Here is a 21,062-nt window from a genome sequence, read left to right as displayed (position 1 = left end):
CCTCTTTACACATTTACTTCTCTAAGGAAATATGTGATCCCTTTCCAAACCAAAGTTTTTTAAATCAAGCTTAAACTATAAACCACAGCATTCTTTGGGGATATGCCTACATTGCACACTCAGCAGAGGATTGCTGTATAAAGAAGGAATTGGTGGTAAAAGAGTTAGCTCAGGTGCTGGTAGCAGCTCATGCATAGCAGTGCTAGAGTCCCTGTGGGCTGCTGTCCGGAGAAGCAGAATAGGTTTGCCTGTGCCTGAAGCTAGATTGGTATCAACACATGAAATAAGCTGGCTCTGTCATGTTTATTCTACACCATAGTCCCTCCTTCTTTTATTCTGTAGAATGGTTCTATTTTCTTTGGTCTTAAAGCTCCTAATGTATGTTCACCTCTTGAGATGTGGGTTGCAGCAATAGATAACAACTAAGAGCTTTGTCATCTACAATGAGGAATGGTATAGATTAAAGAATTGAAACTGTAGGAAGGGACAGAAGTTGGGTGTCCTCATTTCCTAGCCAGGGCTGTAGGCTATAGGCTGTAGCCTGTGGTGTCCCTGCTGAATTCATGAGGTGGGCTGCAAAGGATTCTTTTCAGCACATCTTGCTTATAGAGAAACTCCCAGTACTGAGGCTGAAGTGAAATCCATGAATTTTTTGAAATGGAAATTCCCATGAATTTAACCAGAGATGAAAATACCAAAAAAGCCACTAGCACAAACCATACTTTATACATATATAATCTAAATATTCAGGAAATTCTAGTACCAATAGCTCTGATTATTTTTGGCCCAACCGAAACCAAAGGCAATAAGCAGTAAAGTCTACAGTGCCCATTACAGAAGCAAATTCTCTGCCAGTAACATATATTTTTTTGTTTAATAAAAAAAAAAAATAAAATAAATAAAAATAGCTAGAGTGTTCCTTGGCTATGTGCTCCTCTGAGTGGGTTTCTTCCTTTTCATCTTCAGGGGTTTAGTTTGGCTGGGCCCAAGGAAAGGGGTTTCCTCCAGGAGTCTTTTTTTCATTGCTCCAAAAATTCCTGATCACTTTGCTTTCACTGCACCCTTCCAAATCAATTCTAAACACATTTCCTGCCTTTTCATAGTATCAGCACTGTTAATACAGTGGATCTGTTAACATAGTAGTAGGCAGGTTAAGGAGTGGCAAGCATGAAATGAAGGGTTGCTGGAGGAACTATGAAAAAATATTCAAAATACCACCTAAGATTTAAACTAGGTTTATGTTAGTGGGATGAATTTATTGGATTTTTTTCCTATCTGACTCTAGCATAAAGGAGTGTTCAGAGAGAAAGCTTGCTAAATTAAACCTTAGTGATGTGAGTAAATTCAGGATTAGCTGAGATACAAATTTTGCTTTTTAATCCTTGCTGTGATTTCAAATCAGGCTTTGAATTCACCTATGGATCACTGGACTCATGAGACCTAAACACATAATCCAGGCCTCAAAAACAAAAACAGAAAAACACGAGGCAATTAAAAAGGTCACAAGATCTCAAAAATTAATGTTTTCTTCCTTCCAAGTCTTTAGGTATATTTATGCAGAATTCTTTGCAGTCACAGACTGCAAATCAGTAACAAACAAGCCCTGAAATTCTCAAGCAATCTCATGCCAGGATCAAAGTTCTTTAGAATCCCCAAATATCACAAGGCAAGTGATGAAATCCTGGAAGCTGGCATAAGTAGCTTTCAGATTGAAATCATGCACTAGCCAGTAGTCTGGTACTCATTTCTCTGACCATTGGGAGTTAATACCAGCTGAAATTCTAAGTGAAACCTGGAGTGTTAATCCGCATTAAGGAGATCTGGGGAAAGCAAGTGCCTTAATCCCTGCAAACCCTGTGATAAAGTTGTTACTGCCTGTCTACATGCATACCTCATGGACCATTTACGTGGACATCAGTTGAACCTGTTAGGATAGCAGGAGGCTCAGTAAAACAGAATGATCTTACCCTTGTGTTTCCCTTTAAATTTCAGACAGTACTACAGGAAATCCTGAATTTATCTGAGATAAACTGTAGATACAGACTTTTTCAGATTGCACTTGCTTTCTTCTAAGTTCTTTATCCTGTCTGCTGCCAGGACTACTGGGAAAGGAGTCCAAATGCTTACTGGTCTATTCTCACCCCTTAATTTTACGGTTAAGTTCATGATAACAAATTCTGACCTAACTCCAAGGAAGGCCCAAGACCCACCATCCACAGCCAACTGTAAGTTTGTCATTTACTGGGCTTCTGCAGCAGCAAAGTTGGGGCACAAACACCATGTGCAAATATGGTGCCCCTAAGTAAGTGCGAGAGAGAGCACCTAAAGCTGGAGTTCAGAGAGATCCCTTTCATTCATCCATGAGAAAAGGCCTCATTCTAATTGTTCAAGCCTGACTGGATTGCATCACTTTCCCCCTCATTTCACTCCCTCCCTCATTTGCACCCCTTGTTGGGCAGCAGTTGAGTGTTGAGTAGGGGCTGCCTTAATGATGCATGCTGATCGCTTCATTCCCTGTTGCCCCCTTCCCCCCTCCCCCCTTTAGCCCCCCAGTGCCTCCCCTAGGGCTTTGAAGTGTGTTCCCGTCTCAGGCTCCAGTTCAGAGGTCACTTTGTTTATTTATGCAAAGCTGGCTCATCTGCGAAATGGGGCTTTCAAGGCCTCTGACATCAAAGGCTCCAAAGCTGGTCACATCAAGTCAGAGCAGAGACTGGCCTTGCATTATAACAAATTAAAGCAACTTTGTGAATCATAGAGAAACATTATGGCTAGAGTTTTGCTTCATAAAAAACTGAGATGTTTTGACTTGGGGATGGGTGCTCAGAACATGGTATTGGTCTGAAAACAAGTCATGCCCATTCAGCTAGAACATAAAGCCTCCCCAGAAAGTCTGTGGGTAAATAAAATTTGATCCTGACTCAGTAACAGCCTGTGAGTATTTCCCATCAGCTCCTCTTGGAGTCAGATCATTATGCAGAATTTTCCATTTGTTTTAAGAGTCAGTGGAACAATTCTGCTGTGGTAATAAATGGTAACCATACTCTGCTTATATGGTGCTCTTTGTCCCATAGGATCCCATTTGTCAGCTGATGGGGTTACATACAGAAATCCCTGTCTGAAGAAATCTAACCTGTTTTGTGAAAGGAAATCAACCAGGAGGACACATGACAGGCAATATGCACAGAGCATCATGCTTTCTGGAGTGTGAAAGAGCAATTTGGCCATGACGTCAGCACTGATAGCCGAGGCTTCATACTCTCAGATGCATCAAATCTCATACAGAAACAAGCTCACGATCCCCCTTTCACCCCACCCAACACCCAACACTTCCCCAGCCCATACCAACCCGTGGCATCTCAACCTGGGAGCTAACTTGGAACAACATCCTGGGGGGCAGCAGCTAGGGGGCAGCACTGGGACGGCATTCCTGAACAACTGGGTGCCTTTGGACCCATTCTGACCCAACCTTTAATGGCCAGGTGTGATACTTGGAGGGGAAGGGGGCTACATAGGTTTGTCCCTTGTCTCCAAGTTTATCACCTGACATAATACGATAGTTTGTCACCTGACCTGATATGGGAATCTTCCACCTAAGGTTTCTTGACAAATTATTCAAGCTTTCTAACACCACAAAAACAGCTTGTAGAGAGAGGACACCCAAATCATGTGCACAGCATGTATTTTCCTACCCCCAAGATACTCGTGACATAAAATTAGTCAGTGATTATTTTTCAAGGCAGGTTTTCCACTTAGTCTTCCAACTGGCTGCTCTCCTAACCCTGTGATAGTGTCCAAGATGTCCAGCACAGGATGACCTTCCAATATAGGTCACGGAAAAGGGAGCTCGTAGGAAACTTCATCAGCTCATCCTTCTTAGCACTGCCTCTTGCAGTAATCTGCTGGCAGCCAGGCTGGCCCTGCTGCATAGCTGGTTTCACTGCCCTTTGGCTGCTGCTGGATTTTTTGTGTGTGTTCTTATCACCCTGACCTGGCTGCCTCTGTGGGAAGTGACAAAAGTTTGAATAAGCAATCAGTTTATTAGGTCTTTTTTGAATATAGCTAAGATTCATGATTTTGGTTACCAATTCATTATTTACGTGCTGATCATATATATTTGAATGAGACTTGTTTTCTGAGGCCCAATCTCTGTCTAATAAGGAAATTCTTCAAAACAGGGAAGAACAGACACTTCTTATGTAAGCAGTGCTAACTTGGATGTGGTTGTGTCAGGTGGAAGTCAAATCTCATTGATATAGCTGAATTAAACAGGGCTCATCCATAAGAAGATTGCTCCTGAGATATCTATCTCCTGCTTTTCTGTTCCACTTTTTAAATAATGCGCTTCGTTTTGGCTCTCTGGTACCACAGTTCTGTGCTTAAGACACTCACCCAAGGTGCGGGAGAGGAGGTTCAAATGCGACTGTGAATGCAGCAGAAGGACTTGACCCTGGGGTACTCTCATCCCAGGTTAATGCTTTATTGTTATATTACTGGCTGTTCTCCTGGCTTGCTCACACTTCTAAACTTGCACTGAGATTCCCTTGTTTCAAGGAATCACTCCCAAATGAGCTTTGCTGAGTTCCATTCAGTATTTCATAAATCAGATTTTTTTTTGTTTTTTTTTTTCACAGTTCTCAGGTTTTCTTGCAGTTCTTGCAGCTGGAACAGAGATTTCAGTAGCATCCCCTCACCCATTGTGCACGTCTGGGTCTGGGAAGGAGGAGTAGTTCTATTCTACACAAGTTTCCATGTTTATGACATTTCCACTCCACCTAAGTCTTCTGCTATGTTTTGTTGTTAACATTGCCACATTCCTAACAAGCATGAAACTGGTTCCAGTGGATCTAAACCAACAAACCTAAATGCATGTGGCTACTTCTTGCTACCCTGCCAAAGTATTTGTTTCATATGCTCACTGTGGTGACATGAGCTATCCCAATCTCTTCCCCCAAAACGATTTTCTCTGGGTTTGGTAAGTTACTCTGCAAGTTTGGGATTTGGTGGGATAACAACCCAAGAGGCATCTTCAAAAGATCAAACAGATTCAGGGCAATTTTATTGACATCAAAAGCTTGGCAGCGTGTCAAGAGGTGTTGAGGATGCCAGTCGGTCCTGGTGTGCAGGCAGGAGGAGTGCACATGGGCTGACATATTGTAACATGAGGCAGGAGGCAAGGGAGGCTGCCCTGCTCTTTGCACACTGAGCTGGAGAGGATTAAGATATAACTGACAGGACATCACCACTTAAAGGCCTTAGCCACTTTTAAGATATTCGGCAGCTTAACAGTGTGCAGGATTCCTACATCTCTGACCATACTTTTCATTTCTTCTTCATTACCCAATACATTTTTATAATGGTACTAAAGGATTTACTAAATTCTCTGCCATGGAGCATCCAGAATTTCATTCACAGCCCAACTGGTATTTATGAGAAAAATTGTACAAGCACCAGAAAATAATCCGTTCAGTATTTTAACTGAAAGGACGCAATCCATCATAAGCAAGCCACCATATATAATGGGTAAATTTGTACTGCCTGCATTCAGTTTGCCAAGGCTGTTTGCTGAGCGTGGCTGCGTTTCACGCTGCTTCCCCACTGCTCAGCCAGGAAAGCCTCTGGGATTCCAGGGACGGCGAAGGGTGAGGGAGGTGGGACAGGGCGGGCGGCCAGAGCGAGCTGCCGGAGCAAGGGCACGGCGTGCTGCGGCCCTGAAAGTTTTCTTTACCCCTCGAAGTGACAGCTGCACATACCTCTGGGGGGAACCGTGCCGAAGTCACCACGAGGAGAAGAGAAAAATCTGCCAGGGGTGAGGGGAGACAAACCCTTATGGCACTGCAGCTTCGCTGCTTAAGAGACAGCAGGAAACGAGAGCCAACCATGTGGCAGCATAAAGTGCCCCATGTTGAGGAGACAGGGTGATTTTCCAAACTAATGGAAACTGGGCTGAGGATGGGGTTATAGCTATGGACTTCACTCACAAAGCCAACATGCAGGTTTATATGCCACTATTTAAGCCCATTTCATCTTCTGAAGTAACTATAAAGAACAGTTCTACTCTTTGCACATTTTGCATATACAACTCTCTATAAAAAAAATATTAAAAAAATACAGAGCTTTTTCTCTCCACTGCAGAGATTAGTAAAGAATTTTCTCTCTTTTGCCTGAATTATTTTTTCTTATGAGTTTGAGGAGCTGAGCATTCAGAGGGATTCATTCCTTAGCTTAGGCATTTCCACTTCTCTTGCTGGCATTTTACACTGCTGTAGAGGTAGTTCTGCTAGTTCTTACTAAGGTAGATCCTGCCTTCCTCTGACCTCTCTCTGCCTACCAAGTTGCCCTCACAGAGATGAAGACTTTAGTTCTGGCTTTATTACACACACTTAGAATCATAGAATCATTAAGGTTGGAAAAGACAATTAAGATCACCAAGCTCAGCCACTGACACATCCCCACCTTGCCCACTGACCATGTTCCTCAGTGCCACATTTCTAAGGTTCTTGAACACCTCCAGGGACGGTAATCCCACCACCTCCCTGAGCAGCCTGTGCCAATAATAGGAAGTGATTAGGGGCAAAGAGCTGTATCATTGCTATAGGTGGATGGGCAGCCTTAATTTCTTTTTTTTTGTTTTAAACATACATGTATATATAAAACTTTTCCATGCTTTGACCAGCCCTATCTTTGTGTTTGATATCCCTTGAGGGCTCATTTGACCCCTCAGCAAACCTGCTTGCTTTCCTGATTTTGTATGGAAACTGAAAGGCAAATTAGTGGCCCTAATTCCATTGCTTGTGCTCTGTGTGTTACTGATCACATAAGCCTTCACCACCTCCCAGGTTTAATTATCTGTAATTTTGACTTATACCATTATTTGCATAGAAGGTACAACAGATCGGCTCCTCCTAGAGAATGGCAACCTGTAAACATAAACAAAGAGTCTTTTGTTAGCTATTAATGGAAACATTGATTAATCTCCCATTGCTTTGGTTGCTTGCCGAAAAGCTCATAAAGCAGCAACTAAATTGTTTACTAAACTGGCTAAGCTGTACATGCCGGGATATGAATGCCAAATGTATGTCAGGTGCCTTTCAGCTTCATGGTGCCTGCAGGAGGAAATGCAAACTCCCTTCATCACACTGCTGCACTGCAGGAGATCTTCCTAACATCTTCACTTTCCTCTCTGTTGCAGATGACACCAGCTCAGGAAAGAACAGCCAGACACCTGAAGGCTCTAATGGAGAATATGAAGATCATTCTGGGAAGCAATGGGGTAAGGAACAGTGTGTATTTTCCTTCTGTTCCTGTTCAGTGTTGTTCACACAGCATGTTTCTCAGTTGCAGAAAGAAAGGAAAAGGCAGAGCAAATGGAGTGAGTTCTCCCTGCAGATGCTCAAATAATAAACAGTCAGTGTGTATCTGTGGGTTTCAGGAAGAGAATGAGCGAAGTTGCAGTTGGTGTTTGCAGAGTCTTGGGCACTGGAGAAGTGAGAGAGGAAACTTGGTGATTGCCCCAGCTTGCCATCCAGCTACCATTGTGGAAGGAAATCACTGGGGAAAGCGCCTGCCCAACAAGAGTAGGAAAAGATAGATACCCCTGTCCTCATTTTCCCACAAATGACTGAGCTCTTATCCTAAAGATCTGAAAGTATTTCAGTGCTTGGTAGCACATAGGATTATTTCTGTACATATTATTAGTACATAGGATGATTTCTAAGCATCAGGAAAGCTTGAAGCAGCACTATCACTATGTGGAGGTATACATGGCAGATCACAGCAGACTGCATGTTTTAGCTAACCACCTAGATTTGTTATCTAGGGAGATGAGATAGCTGTACTCCTTCCCAGCTCTTTGTGCTCATAACCTTCTGCTTCATTTCATTTTCATTAGCTTGAACCTTCATGGTAAACAGGTTTCAGCAAGAAACCCATGCACAACACTGTTTCTTTGTCCCTATCTGCTCATGTTTTCCCTTGATCTTGTGCTTGGCATAATTTATACTGTACAAATGTGCTGTTCATGTTTATGAAGCAAACACCAAGCGATGTGGAAGAGAACAAGCAATGAAGTATAAATAATACAGGGGCACTTTGTAATGACCTTCTCTGGCACTCCAACAAGCAAAACTTCTGTAAATGGTACAGATCTAGGGACGGACATTTACCAGCACAAACTCAAAGGAGACCTTTTCTGTCTCACAGTGCTGCTTCTCTCTCCATCTCCTTTGTGATTGTTGAGCCTCTTTTTCTCTCTTATATGTGTGTCTGTCTTTTTCTCCTTTTTTGTCCACTGTCCTTTCTAAACTCGTCCAATTCAGGCTTTTGTCAAGGAAGCATTCAGGGCTGTGTAAATGGGATCTGATTTCAGCCTACTGCATGCAGGCTGGAGTAGCTTTTGAGAGCGCATAATCACTTAACCTTCCCTAAACAGAACAAGAAAGAGAAAGAGCCAAACAAGTTTAGCTTTACTTGTAGCTTAGTGTGTATTTGAGCAACGTTGCATGAGAGATGAGTGCAAAACTTCAGACAGATTTATGGGAATCAGAGCAGGAGAAAAATACAGAAATGTTATAGGTCTGCTTCTGGGGAGAAAGTTTCTCTTTTGCACCACTCTTACTGAACACAGAGATCACGTCCCGAAATACTGCTGTGGAAGCAGGAAAGGGTGAGGGGAAAGGCCTGAGCTTGCAGTCATTCCTAATATTCAGCCCTGATGGGGTTAATTTCCCCTCTAGAGGCCAATTGTTTTGGTGGAAGGGAGCCTCCTCTTGCAGCAAATCCTCAAGGGAATACCCAGAAATTTACACAGAAGGAGCTGTGCAGGGGGTTATTTACGCACCAGGAGCTGTGCAGGTTAGTATGTCACACTTGCTGCTCAGCTGTCATGGCAAGGATTCTCAGAGCCAGAGTTGCTCCAGTTCATTAGATTACACATGAAAGTCTCTGTATGGAGAGCAAAGCATTTCTCAGCAAGAGTTTGAAATAACATGAAATGGCTGGGACCCAAAATGACAGTCAAGGAGGGCGAGAGGAGGCTGCAGAGGCAGATGGTTTCTCCTAAAGAAAGAGACTCCGAGAGAGGGGAATGCCAAAGGGTGTCTTCTTCTGAGAGGAAGATCTGTAGGTCAAGGCTGCAGGTGGGTGAGAGCACCAGGGGACAGGGTCACAGACCTCGGAGGGCAGAGGCTGCAATTTGCAGATGCATGGAGAGAGGAAGCTGCAAACTAACCTCCTCCATCCATCAATTCTCCACTATAATGCACATCCTGGAGCTTCTGCCCGTTGCTGGGCAGCAGGGCTGACTCTATAGTAGGTAGTCCCACCTGTAGCAAACTTCCCCAATATCTGAAGTACAACCTTCTCAGCTTGCTTTGATGTGCTGTGTTCTACTGATGTTGTGGATCTCTAATTGCAGTGGTTGATGGGCATGTCCAAGCCAATGGCCAATCATTCTCTGTTTTTCATTTTCTCCAAGCAAAGAAAGGAAATACAAGAAAAGCTGTAATTTCTTTTGGATTTTCAAGCTTTTGCCTTGCAACAAATCGTATAGCATTAAGTGTCTTAAAAGCGTGCAAAGCAAAGCATTTTTTCTTTCTACTGATTAATTAGACCAACTCATGATTTTATAGGAAGATCCTCACCAGTATTACTAAAGCTACCAAGGTATGAAGATGCCACTTCTTTTCCTTCTGGAATTCTTATCTAATCCAAATCTGAGGGCATAAATTCTAGATTTTGCCAGGTGAGGGACCTCACATTTCTCTGGTGTTCTTGTCACTGTTTCTAGGAATACTAGTTATTTCGATCCTAAATCAGGGTAACTTTATCTTATCCCATGATTCTCTCCACCAGCAGATATTGCTTCATAGTACTGGGGATGGATGGGCATTAGGTTGACTCAAGTTTTCTTTTATTGTATATTTCCATGTGTTTTGTTTGTTTCCATGTGTTGTGTTTGCTCTACTCAGCACTGGTGAGGCTGCACCTCGAGTACTGTGTTCAGTTTTGGGCCCCTCACTACAAGAAAGACATTGAGGCCCTGGAATGTGTCCAGAGAAGGGCAACAAAACTAGTGAGGGGTCTGGAGCACAAGTCTTATGAGGAGCAGCTGAGGGAGCTGGGATTGTTTAGTCTGGAGAAGAGGAGGCTCAGGGGAGACCTCATTGTGCTCTACAACTTCCTGAAGGGAGCTTGTGGTGCAAAAGGGTCTGGCCTCTTCTCCCAGGCAAATAGTAGGATCCAAGGAAACGGCCAGAAGTTGTACCAGAGGAGGTTTAGGTTGGACATTAGGAGAAACTTTTTCTCTCAAAGGGTGGTCAGGCACTGGAATGGCTGCCCAGGGAGGTGGTGGAGTCGCCATCCCTGGTAGTGTTCAAGAAGCGCCTGGATGAGGAGCTACGAGAGATGGTTTAGTGCTTGTGGTACTAATAGGAATGGGAGGGTGGTTGGACTAGATGATCTTGCAGGTCGTTTCCAACCTTGTGATTCTGTGATTCTGTGTGATTCCTTTGGGTCTTTCAACATGAATGCTACGTAAGTTAATACTCAGTGGATCTGATGCCTTTTAGTTCAGATGATTGTTCAAATGTCTTGCTCACTTCTAAGACTGCGTTACAGTTTGAAAAGTTGTTGACCCTTCCCAAGTTCCACAATAGCCAGTGAGAACTAAGAGGCAAAAACGTCTTCAAAAAATGAAGCTATAAGTGACAACCAAAGGACTGAGAAAATTGCCAGCTTAACACAAAGGACTGAGAAAATTGCCAGCTTAACAGGAATCTGTGGCTTTTTTGTTTGGTCTTAGCTAAGGTCTTGCATTTCTGGCATAGAATATGTTAACAATTATAATGTGATTGAGGGGTCACATTTTGCCTTTAGCATGATTCTAGTATTATTTCGTGAGATTCTTTGACTCAGTTGCCTTAGGGACACTGAGGAATTCTGGGGTTATTCCATGCATGAGGCTAATGTATTCATAGCAGTCCTCTAGACACTCGACTGCATCAGACTGGATAGTGCTTTCTATATGAGCTGGAATATGAGATGTCTTGTATGGTGCTGCTGAGTGCCTCTTGAGAAAATTTGGCCATAATGTTTGACAGTAGCATCCTGCTTTATATGCCTTTTGCTAATGTCAATTGCTCTTGCCTTTTGCAGCCCAGCCCAGGTTCACCCAGCCTGCAAAGATGAGACGCAGAGTCATCGCCCGTCCTGTTGGCAGCTCCATCCGTCTGAAGTGTGTGGCCAGCGGCAACCCACGGCCTGACATCACGTGGCTGAAGGACAATAAGCCCCTCATGCCCCATGAGACTGGAGAGAACAAGAAGAAGAAGTGGACACTGAACCTGAAGAATCTGAAGCCAGAGGATAGTGGGAAATACACCTGCCGAGTGTTTAACAAAGTTGGGGAGATCAATGCGACTTACAAAGTTGAAGTGATCCGTAAGTGCAGCCTCTATGGTGGAAAGGGGGGGAGGGAGCTATCAGAAAGGGGCTGGCTGAGTTAAGAGAGCATGGTTTTGAGGATGTAGTGCTGACAGCTGGATATAAACTTGGGTAAGTGTTAGAAATACCAACAGGAACCATCAGAGAAAATGTTGTTGAAACTAGAATAAACCTAACATCCGAAAAAGACAGAGTGTTAATAATACAGTTTAGAAGTTCCTTAATAAAGAGAAACTCTTAGGAAACTGTCATCTCTGACATCACTCACATGGCATAAGTTCACAACTGACCAATTCAACCCCATACTGCTGACAGTCAGTTTAAGAGCAAAATGAGAACTTACCAAGAAGACACTTCACAGAGGGCCATAGAGGAGGGGTGGAAATACTAGGATGGTCCAGATTACTTTATCAGAGTGAAGTGAAACCAAGCAACTGAAAAGTTACACTAGACATCTGTAATAAGAGACTCATTTCATTAGAGAAATCTCCCAAGGGAATGAGCAGAAATCTTATGACTAGATTGATTAGCCAGACACGGCTTTAGTGCCAGATTTTTAAAAGCATTTAGACATATGAAAGTTCAGGTGGATACAAATGAGATGCTAACAAAATTCTAAAATTCCACTGAAGTCCTGTGTGTATCTTCAGTCTCAGCCCTTAGAAGATGAGCTGTGGGGGATTACCTTACTTTGTGATGTAGTAGAGTAAATTGCTCCACTTACCGTCTAATATTCTGATTTTTGGCCTCTAATCTCCTGTTTCCCCTATTATTACTGAATAAAATTATACTCAAAGCTACCTAAGTCGACCAAAGTAGAACTCTTATTCTTAAATCATCATGCCTTGTCTATGACATCATCATAAACTGTCATGGAAATGATTATGGAACAGCCAGCTGAAGAAGAAGATGAGCAGAGTGGAGGAAGATAGAATATCCTTCATTAATGAGGAGCAGGGGCACGAAGGGCTATTTCCAGCCACATGGAAAGCATGTTGTTTGTCCGTCTGTGCATGTGTTTTAGCATGAGAAAGTTTATCCCAGTGTGAAAGATTGTTCTTAAAGGTAAAGATCTGGTCTCTGATAAGTCCTTTCTCTAGAATAACAGGAATTAAAAGCACATGTGGGGAGCTCTGTTGGGCTCTGAAGGCACAAACCTGCTAGACATCTGGATTTGATAAAGATGCAGCTGTGTGGAGACAGTAAAAACATGTGTTTACACTAAAACCAGGAGCAGAGACAGGGAAATGAATCAAGCCCCATCCTAATGGCAGCTGTGGCATTTTCACTTCATCAAAACCAGACAGCACCAGGAACAAACCCCTTTCTGTGTCCCTGTTTATCTTGGTTTTTATCAACTTAAAGATGTATGTAACCTTTGTTTTCATTAGCTTTTGCTGGCTAGGAGTGAAAACAGTAACGAAAGCTGGAACCAGAGTCAGGCAGATAAGGGCATTAAGCAGTCTTCAGACGTCTTTCTATTTTTAACATCTTTCTGTGGAGTATTTCAGGTTTTATTCAATTTCCTCCTTTTTTTTTTTTTTTCTTGAGCCACCACTCCTAAACCCATCCTACTTATCTGAGTCTCAGTCTCCCCAGCTGTGATTTCTGCTTGTAGTCCTATGGAGACCCTGGTGGTATTTTTGTTTCCCAGGCACATCTTTAGAGCTCTAGTTGTTGACAGTACCCTGACTTTTTGAAAGAGGGTCCATTGTTCCTTGCTGTCACCTCAAAGCCTGTGCTGGTGGGAGCTGTTGTGTTACACGATCAATCCAGCAGTGTTTTGCCTTCAAAAGTGGTTGGTGATTGCCAGCAGTTACCACCCACTGTGATACCATCATTTCTCTCTGTGCTTAGGAAAGAAGTTTTCAGTAAATCCTTGTCCTTGTTTCTGTGATGCTGCCACCAAAATAAGATCCTAATATTCCTAGGAATCAGGAATTTAGTTTTCTTTTGATTTTACGTTATACTGACACAACTTATGGCTTATGATCATGCTGGAAAGCATGGTCTTGTGAACTTTTGTGTTTGATTTCCTTTCCTACCATCTTGTTTCCTTCATTAGCTGAGACGTGAAACAAAATTTGAGTGAGAAATGGAAGATTTTGCCATTGTCTAGAAAAGATCTCTGGCTTATTACTTGACAAATGTTACTTCACAGTGAGTGTGTGGACAATTAGACTGAAAAAAGGAATAATAAAAGCAGATGATAGGTGAGGCTGATGCAAGATTTTCTGCACTGGTGGTGCCTGTGGCTTCAGCTGCTCTAGCCCAGCAGTGGTGACATGGTGTGGGATGACATCCAGTAGAGTTTTGATCCCATGGACATATGCCAGACCCAGCAGGAAAGGTGACAGACTGCTCCCAAGGGATTCCCAAAGCAAAGATGTGAGAAATCCACAGTCTACCCTCACTGCTGATGGACAATCTGTGAAGGAAGGGGCTTCTTCCCATCTGTTTTTTTTTTTGTTTGTTTTTTGTTGTTTTTTTTTGTCTTTAAGAGATATTTGGAAAGACCAAAAGGAGAAGGAACATGTCTTACCCCAAGTTCCTGTATCCAAACTGTTGGTAGCCTCATACTGCAAATAATCTGATCTAAAAAAAATAAAAGCCCTTGTAAATTACACCCTACCAGAGGCAGTGATAAAAGACACAGAATCACAGCATGGATGAGAGGGGAACCTCTGGGTCCTTCTGGCTCCATCAGGGTCCCCCATTGAGCAGGTGCCCAGCCCCATGTCCAGGTAGCTTTTGGAAATCCTCAAGGAGGAGAGCCCACATCCTCTCTGGTCCCTGTACCAGTGCTTTGGCAGCTCCCACAGCAATGCTTCCTGATGGAAAGAGGGAGCTCTTGGGCTCCAGTTTGTGCTCAGTGCCTCTTAGCATTGAGAAGAGCCTGGCTCTGTCTTCTTTACATCTTCCCTTCAGATAGTTCTACTGATAATTGATAAGACATTGATAAGACATCATTGGAATCGCACATTTACAGTTAGATAAACCACTTAATTCACGTTCAGACCTGCTGTATTGTTAAAATTCAATCCCAAAAGTGTTTTATTGTTTTGGCTAATTTCAAGCCATTTATATTCCTCTGCAACCTTTCAAACATTCTATAGGTGCAGGTACATCATTAAGATCGCATCTTGCTGGGATGCATTTCCTGAGATATGTTTTAGTGGGAGTACAAGGAAGGATGACCTCTTTTAGCTCTTTCTCATAGTTGCAGCCTGGGAAATGGGACTGGGGAAATTCAGCTGAGATTTCAGCCTACTGTATGGCAGAGAATTGGATTAGACAATTTTTTGCATGCATTCTACATCTTTTTGCAATGGTTCTGGAATCACGAGTTAATCAGGTTGGCAAACCCCATTTTCCATGGAGCTCCTTGTGTTTTTGTGCAGAGAGAACGAGATCCAAGCCCATCCTGACAGGGACACACCCCGTCAACACAACGGTAGACTACGGTGGGACCACATCCTTCCAGTGTAAAGTCCGCAGTGATGTCAAACCTGTCATCCAGTGGCTGAAGCGGGTGGAGTATGGCACAGAGAGCAAGTACAACTCTACCATTGATGTCGGGGGACAGAAGTTTGTTGTGCTACCCACAGGGGAGGTCTGGTCCCGTCCTGATGGCTCCTACCTGAACAAACTGATGATTACTCGAGCCAAGGAAGAGGATGCAGGGATGTACATTTGCTTAGGGGCAAACACCATGGGCTACAGTTTTCGCAGTGCTTTTCTCACAGTCCTGCCAGGTGAGTTGTGCTTTTATTTCCCCAGTCTGAATCAGTATCCTATGTTTTGGTATTTAGTAATGCATTACCTGTTGTTCTCTATGAGCCTCAGTGATGCTGTGCTGATTTAAGCTAGTCCAATTCTACTAAGAATATGTGAGCCGTGATTTAAATCAGCCCCTGCTGAATTTCTCTTGCTGATGGTTCCTTTTCTCCCATCCATGGGGATCAACAATTCCAGCAGGGTGAAATACAATGCAGGATCTGGAAATCATACTGCAGTTACAGGGTTCAGCAAGAGGGTGCAGGAGGTGAGAGGGGTACTGAATAGCAGCACAATTTGCAGCCCTATTCCCTGACATTTCTCCTTTCTCTTGTTCTTACTTGTATTGCTTTACTGGTAAAAGAAAACAATGATGCAAGCCCATAAAAGGAGAGAAGAATAAAAACTGTCCTGGTCACAAGAAAAGGAAATGAATGAATGTGAAAGAGGGAATGATTGATTAGTTAAATTCTTACCCAAAGGTCCCCTGAGGAACGTTGTACCAAACTCACTGCTGCTTCCTGCTCTCCGCAGGCCTCAGAGCTGGTGTCTGTGTCCAGCTGAGGCTATATCCTGTGTATTTCAGGCACACCATCTTCACTTTATCATTTACTTCATTTAGTTTTGCCCAAAAAATATTTTTATTGAAAGGAGAATCTCCTTCTGCCTCATTTGGACATGTGAATCTAGCTTTAGAACCACCACCTTTATAACAAAAATCCATCTTTCTGCTTTTTCGTCCCTTTACCTGCACAAGGCCAACACAGATAAGAAAATGCAGGGGCTGGAGCCAGTATCAGAACATTTTAGCTGTCAGATCTAATGCGATGTCACTGGTCAAGATATCAGTAAGAGACAGAGACCATAAACTCTCCCAGAGTATTAGGACTGTTGTTTTTTTGTGTATGTGGTGGGAAAAATGACTCCTATAACTAAGCTACCGTGGCTACTTTTGCTCTATACTTGCCACACTCTGCATCTTAGAAGTCATCAAAAGTCAGCAACATGAATTTAGACACCAACAGCATGTTGCCAAGTAAGAGAAAAAAATTCAATTCGTCCTTAGCACCTTCTTCTGCATCACTTAGATTTAGGACTAAACTCCAACTAGAAAGCCAGTGTGAAGCAGAAAGCTGTGTGGGTGGGATATAACTCAAAGCCTCTGGAAGTTTCCAAACTACAACAGCCTGATCCAGCTCCCACTGAAATCAGTGGGAGACTTTCCATTGATTTGAATGGCACTATAATGAGGCCTCATACCAGAACCAGCGCCCGCAGTCCTGCTGTTATTGGCAATAACAGAGAAGGAGAACCCAGCTTGCCCTCAGAAGCAAAAATATGGTTGCAAGGCCATGAGTTAGAAAAACAGAACTTTGCTCATAAATCTAGCAGAATTGACATAGACAGCTTAGAAGAATAGTATGGTTGAATATCAAAACACTTCTGAGTTAGCCCAGCAGATTTCTGCCAAACAATGTAAAGACTATTGTTCTCGTGGTCAGCTGATGGTCATTTCCCTGATCCTGTCTTGCTTTGAGCAAGGGGTTGACCAGATGACCTCCAGAGTCCCATCCAGACTAAATTAGTCTGTAATTTCCAGTGTTGGATGAAAGTTTTGTCTATTGAGGTCAGCAGTACACGTCCTCCTGACTTCAAAGAAGCCACATGGTATATATTTAATATTTCAAACTAGCCATTGAATTGATTGTCAAGGAGAGAAAAAGACATGAGTATTTTAAAGAAGTTTGGCTTGAAAGTTAAGTGATATATGTTTGAAAATAACATTCTGGGCTGTTTGGATAGCCTGCGGTTTTCTAAGTTTCTGAATGTCACCCTGCAGGCTGAACTCTGCACCTAGGTATTTTTCAGGGCTTTTGAAAGCAACAGCTGGTAGCTATCTAGGAAGGGACTTTGATAGCTGGGGTCCTAGCCCAGTACTCCTTTGGGGTCTATAAATTGAGAGATCAGGCTGTGAAACCAGAGTGACTGCTCAGGAAGGTGCAGGCTGCCAACAGCACAGAGATTAGGGGGAGGGCAGCTGTGAAAGATGCTGTCTGGAGCCTTTCTTATTGCCTTATTGCATTTCTTAAATGAGTTTGCTGCCCATGGAAAGCCAATAGTAGCTCCAAATAAATTAGTGGAGAAGGAGGCCATTTGGCATCAATAGTTGGGCAAGTGAAATGTTAGTTCCCTATTGCTTGGGCACCAAGGAGAAGACATCAGCTCACTTGTGATTGACCTTTCTCTCAGCTACACAAGAAACTCAAGACAACCCCTCCAGAACACCAAATTCTTGCTTCCTGCCCTGGCAGAGCGTAGTTTAGTAGCTCCAGTATCATTAAAGTATGTCTAAAGCTGTTCAGACACAGATATGCTCAGTAAAAGCAAGCATGCAGCATGTTGTGGCTCTGTGTGATCCAATTGTGCTGCTGACATGGAGATAGTAGTGGCATGCCATGTGTTGTGTGCTTCCATCTGGACGGAGAAGCCCATGCCATCACAGAGTAAAGGTGTTAGGAGACTCTTGGGCTGGCTCTAGTATATGTACATCCATTACAGCTTGGATAAGTTAAAAAATCCCCAAAGACCTTCCCCAAACCAAAGAAAATTAGTTGCTTGTCCTTCCAGGAGCACTGAAAAGCACAGCAGTTACCAAGTACAATGTGCTGGCTTGATTTTTCCCTCGTTACTTAGTCTGGCAGAGTTGCCATACAGCCTGTACAAAACCAGCTCAAGTGTGACATCTGTTTCAAATTTACCTTGCCTGCTTTTAATTAACTCTTTCTGTCTCTTCCCTGCCACGATGTCCATCCAGATCCCAAGCCTCCGAGTGCACCTGTGCCCCCCTCCTCAGCCAGCAGCCTTCCCTGGCCTGTGATCATCGGCATCCCTGCTGGGGCGGTCTTCATCTTTGGGACAATCCTCCTGTGGCTTTGCCAGACCAAGAAGAAACCTTGCTCCCCACCAGCTGCTGCCCCTGTGCACCGGCCGCAGCCCCGGGACAGGATCTGTGTTTCCCAGGTCCCAGACAAAGACTGCATCTCCTCCATAAACTATGAGGAATACGTCGCCCAGCAGCAGCATTTACTGTCCCAAGGGCCTGCGCTCGCTCCAGCCATGGCATCCAAAATGTACCCAAAGATTTACACGGACATCCATACCCACACCCACTCGCATGTGGAAGGCAAAGTCCACCAGCACCAGCACATTCAGTACCAGTGCTAAGAGGGCGGCCGTGTACAGAAGCTCATGGGGGCTTTTCCTCCTGGTACCTCAGAAGAGACTGCTCAAAGTCAGCTCACACTGCCAGCAGTAGGCAAAGCAGACAGAAAAGATTATATATATGATTTTAAATATATATATACATATATATATAATTGTATATGCGTGTGTATGTGTGTATATATATATGTGTATATATCTATATCTATCTATATAAATATATATATAATAGAGAAAGACAGAGAAAAGAGATTCTTTTTTTTTTTTTTTTAATTATTGCAATCAGGATGTAGCCAAGGAATAATGAAGGAACTCCAAATCCCAGCAGCTAGGCAGCTGTCTCCACCAGTGGAACCTTCCTGGATTTTTTAAGTAAGGTGGTGGCAAGTGAGACAGGATGTAGGGATATAAACCACCGCCTCCTTCTGTTGCTAAAAGGAGCAAAAAAAGGTGACATGGTGCTTTTCTAGGGCAGGCACCCCTGTTCTTGTGCTTGCTGCATATCGTGTTTTGGTGGGAAGACCCCAGACCTGTCCCATTTATGTGGGAGAACCTTTTCCCTTAGAATGACTCAAGCTGTAAAGATTTAGTTCCAAAGCACAAGGAGAAATGACCAACTCACCTCTTCCTAATAACACAAGGGGAAAAAAAAAAAAGAATTTATGTTCCCAAAGTGAAATGTGGAATGTTTCTCAAGCACAGTTGTCTTGTCTATAATGCTAACCAAGATGCTTGCTTCAATTTCTTCAAGTTAAAGGCATTGAGTTCCCCCATAGAGGGTTTTACAGAGCAAATGTCACTGCCCTAGTCCCAGGACTCAGTGCCACTGCCATGAAAAAGGAAGGAAGGAAAGAGGAACGTTGTACAGAACACCTTTATATTTATATTTAAGAAATAATAATAATTAATAATAATAATAATTGAACTGCTGATGGTGAAGAAAGCAAAACACGCTGCCCTTCTCTGATGGCTTATGGTGACAAGCTACTGGATTCTCTACATCAATGCAAGATACGTGAGAACATAAGGAGAAACAGAAAAAGAAAATGAAATAATAATATTGTAGGAAAAATTGCATTTGAGAAATATTCACCTAGGTTGTGTGTGGTTGTCCCCTCCCCACAGGTAGCATTTTGGAAATGATACAGTTTCATTCCGGTTTGAACAACGGTGAAAACAGAAATAAAAGAGATTAATTAAGGGCCATATTAAATACCTGTATGGACTGGAAATTAATCCAAATGCAAATACAAAACCTTTGTAATTCTATATAGAGTTTAAACAGAAGTCATGTATATTTAATTTATTTTGTTAAACAAGAAAAAAAATGTATGATATTTTCCTCAAGACTGGCATTTCTATGCATATTTTTGATCAAAGAAAATAAAGATTTTTTTTTTGCAGGTTCTATAGATACCATGCTCAGAATATGCTCAATGTAAAAACAGTAACCAGCTGCACTTCTCTGTATGTCTTCTCAGACATAATCTCCTCGTATTATCTCAGGTTCTGAGTGCCACCATTTACATTAGAAAATTACCTTCTCCACCATTTATATTCTGATTTTTCAGGTTGGATATTAGAAAAAATTTCCTCACAAAAAGGAGTTGTGATGCATTGGAACGGTCTGTCTGGGGAGGCGGTGGAGTCAGCATCCCCGGAGCTGTTCGAGAAAGATGGAAATGTGGCACTGAGGGACATGGGTTGGTGGGCACGGTGGGGATGGGTTGGTGGTTGGACTTGATGTTCTTAGAGATCTTTTCCAACCTTAATGATTCCATGACTCTATGATTGTGAGGATCTGCAGTGACTGGGTCATTTCCCATGGGCCACTTGTCACCTCCAGGAGCAAAGAGCTCTGCTCACAGGGAAATCTGTTTCCTTAATGCTTTTTTTTTAATGTATTTTTAGGGGGGAGAGTGAAGGGAAGTGGGATAAAAGGTTGCAAACCACAAGCCTGCAGGTGTTTTTCTTTTAAAAAGAATGTTTCATAAATCAAAACATAAAAATTTGTGAGTCTGTAAAATGAGCTTCAGCCTCAGGGTGCTCAGGAGGAGAAAACACATGATGAGGTGAGACCTTTCCATGATGCTCCAGTGATGGAGCAATTGTTTGCTGCTTGCTCGAGTGCCACTCAAAGCTTGTTGCAGGGAAAAAAAAAAGGTATGTGCCAATTTTTAGGTTTGAAACTACTGCTTTCTCAGTTCTGCTCTGCAAAAGAGATCTTCAGCTTCAGCTGCTCTGACTTAGAGTGAAACACTTCATTTAAGCTGAAACAAAAGAGTGCTTCAGGCTTTTGTTTTCCTCTGAGTGTTTCCAAAACTATTTGCTCTGCATCGATTTGCAGTTATTTTTCTGCTGACTTGTTGCATCCTCAGATGCAAACCAAACAACTCTCCGTTTGCTCAGCTGGATCACTTGAGATGGGGTCCTCATTCAGCAAAGCACAAACACTCCCACTTTCCCTCATCAACACATGCCTCCCCAAAATGTCCCCTTTTTTGCCTTGGCCACCCAGGTCAATAACTCTCTTAACACAATGGTTTTTCTGTAGAGGTTATAACAAGGCAAGCTACTGCTATTTTATTATTATTACCAATATTTTACACTTTTTTTTAAGCGGG

General features: G+C 42.9%; 1 protein-coding gene across 1 annotated transcript in view; it reads left to right on the top strand.

Annotated features, from left to right (window-relative positions):
- Positions 1 to 19,854, top strand: part of FGFRL1 (fibroblast growth factor receptor like 1) — a 162,375-nt gene extending 142,521 nt beyond the window's left edge. Inside the window, exons 4-7 of the mRNA XM_048941045.1 lie at positions 7,190 to 7,270; positions 11,152 to 11,436; positions 14,841 to 15,194; positions 18,032 to 19,854. Coding sequence (XP_048797002.1) covers positions 7,190 to 7,270; positions 11,152 to 11,436; positions 14,841 to 15,194; positions 18,032 to 18,441 — 1,130 coding nt within the window. The 3' untranslated portion in view covers positions 18,442 to 19,854. The remainder of the gene's footprint in view (positions 1 to 7,189; positions 7,271 to 11,151; positions 11,437 to 14,840; positions 15,195 to 18,031) is intronic.
- The last annotated feature ends 1,208 nt before the right edge of the window (positions 19,855 to 21,062 follow it).

The sequence above is a fragment of the Lagopus muta genome, chromosome 4, assembly GCF_023343835.1.
Source record: "Lagopus muta isolate bLagMut1 chromosome 4, bLagMut1 primary, whole genome shotgun sequence".
In the NCBI taxonomy this organism is placed as follows: Eukaryota; Metazoa; Chordata; class Aves; order Galliformes; family Phasianidae; genus Lagopus; species Lagopus muta.
The sequence above is the reverse complement of the archived record's forward strand: the minus strand, read 5'-3'. Positions and strand labels throughout refer to the sequence as shown.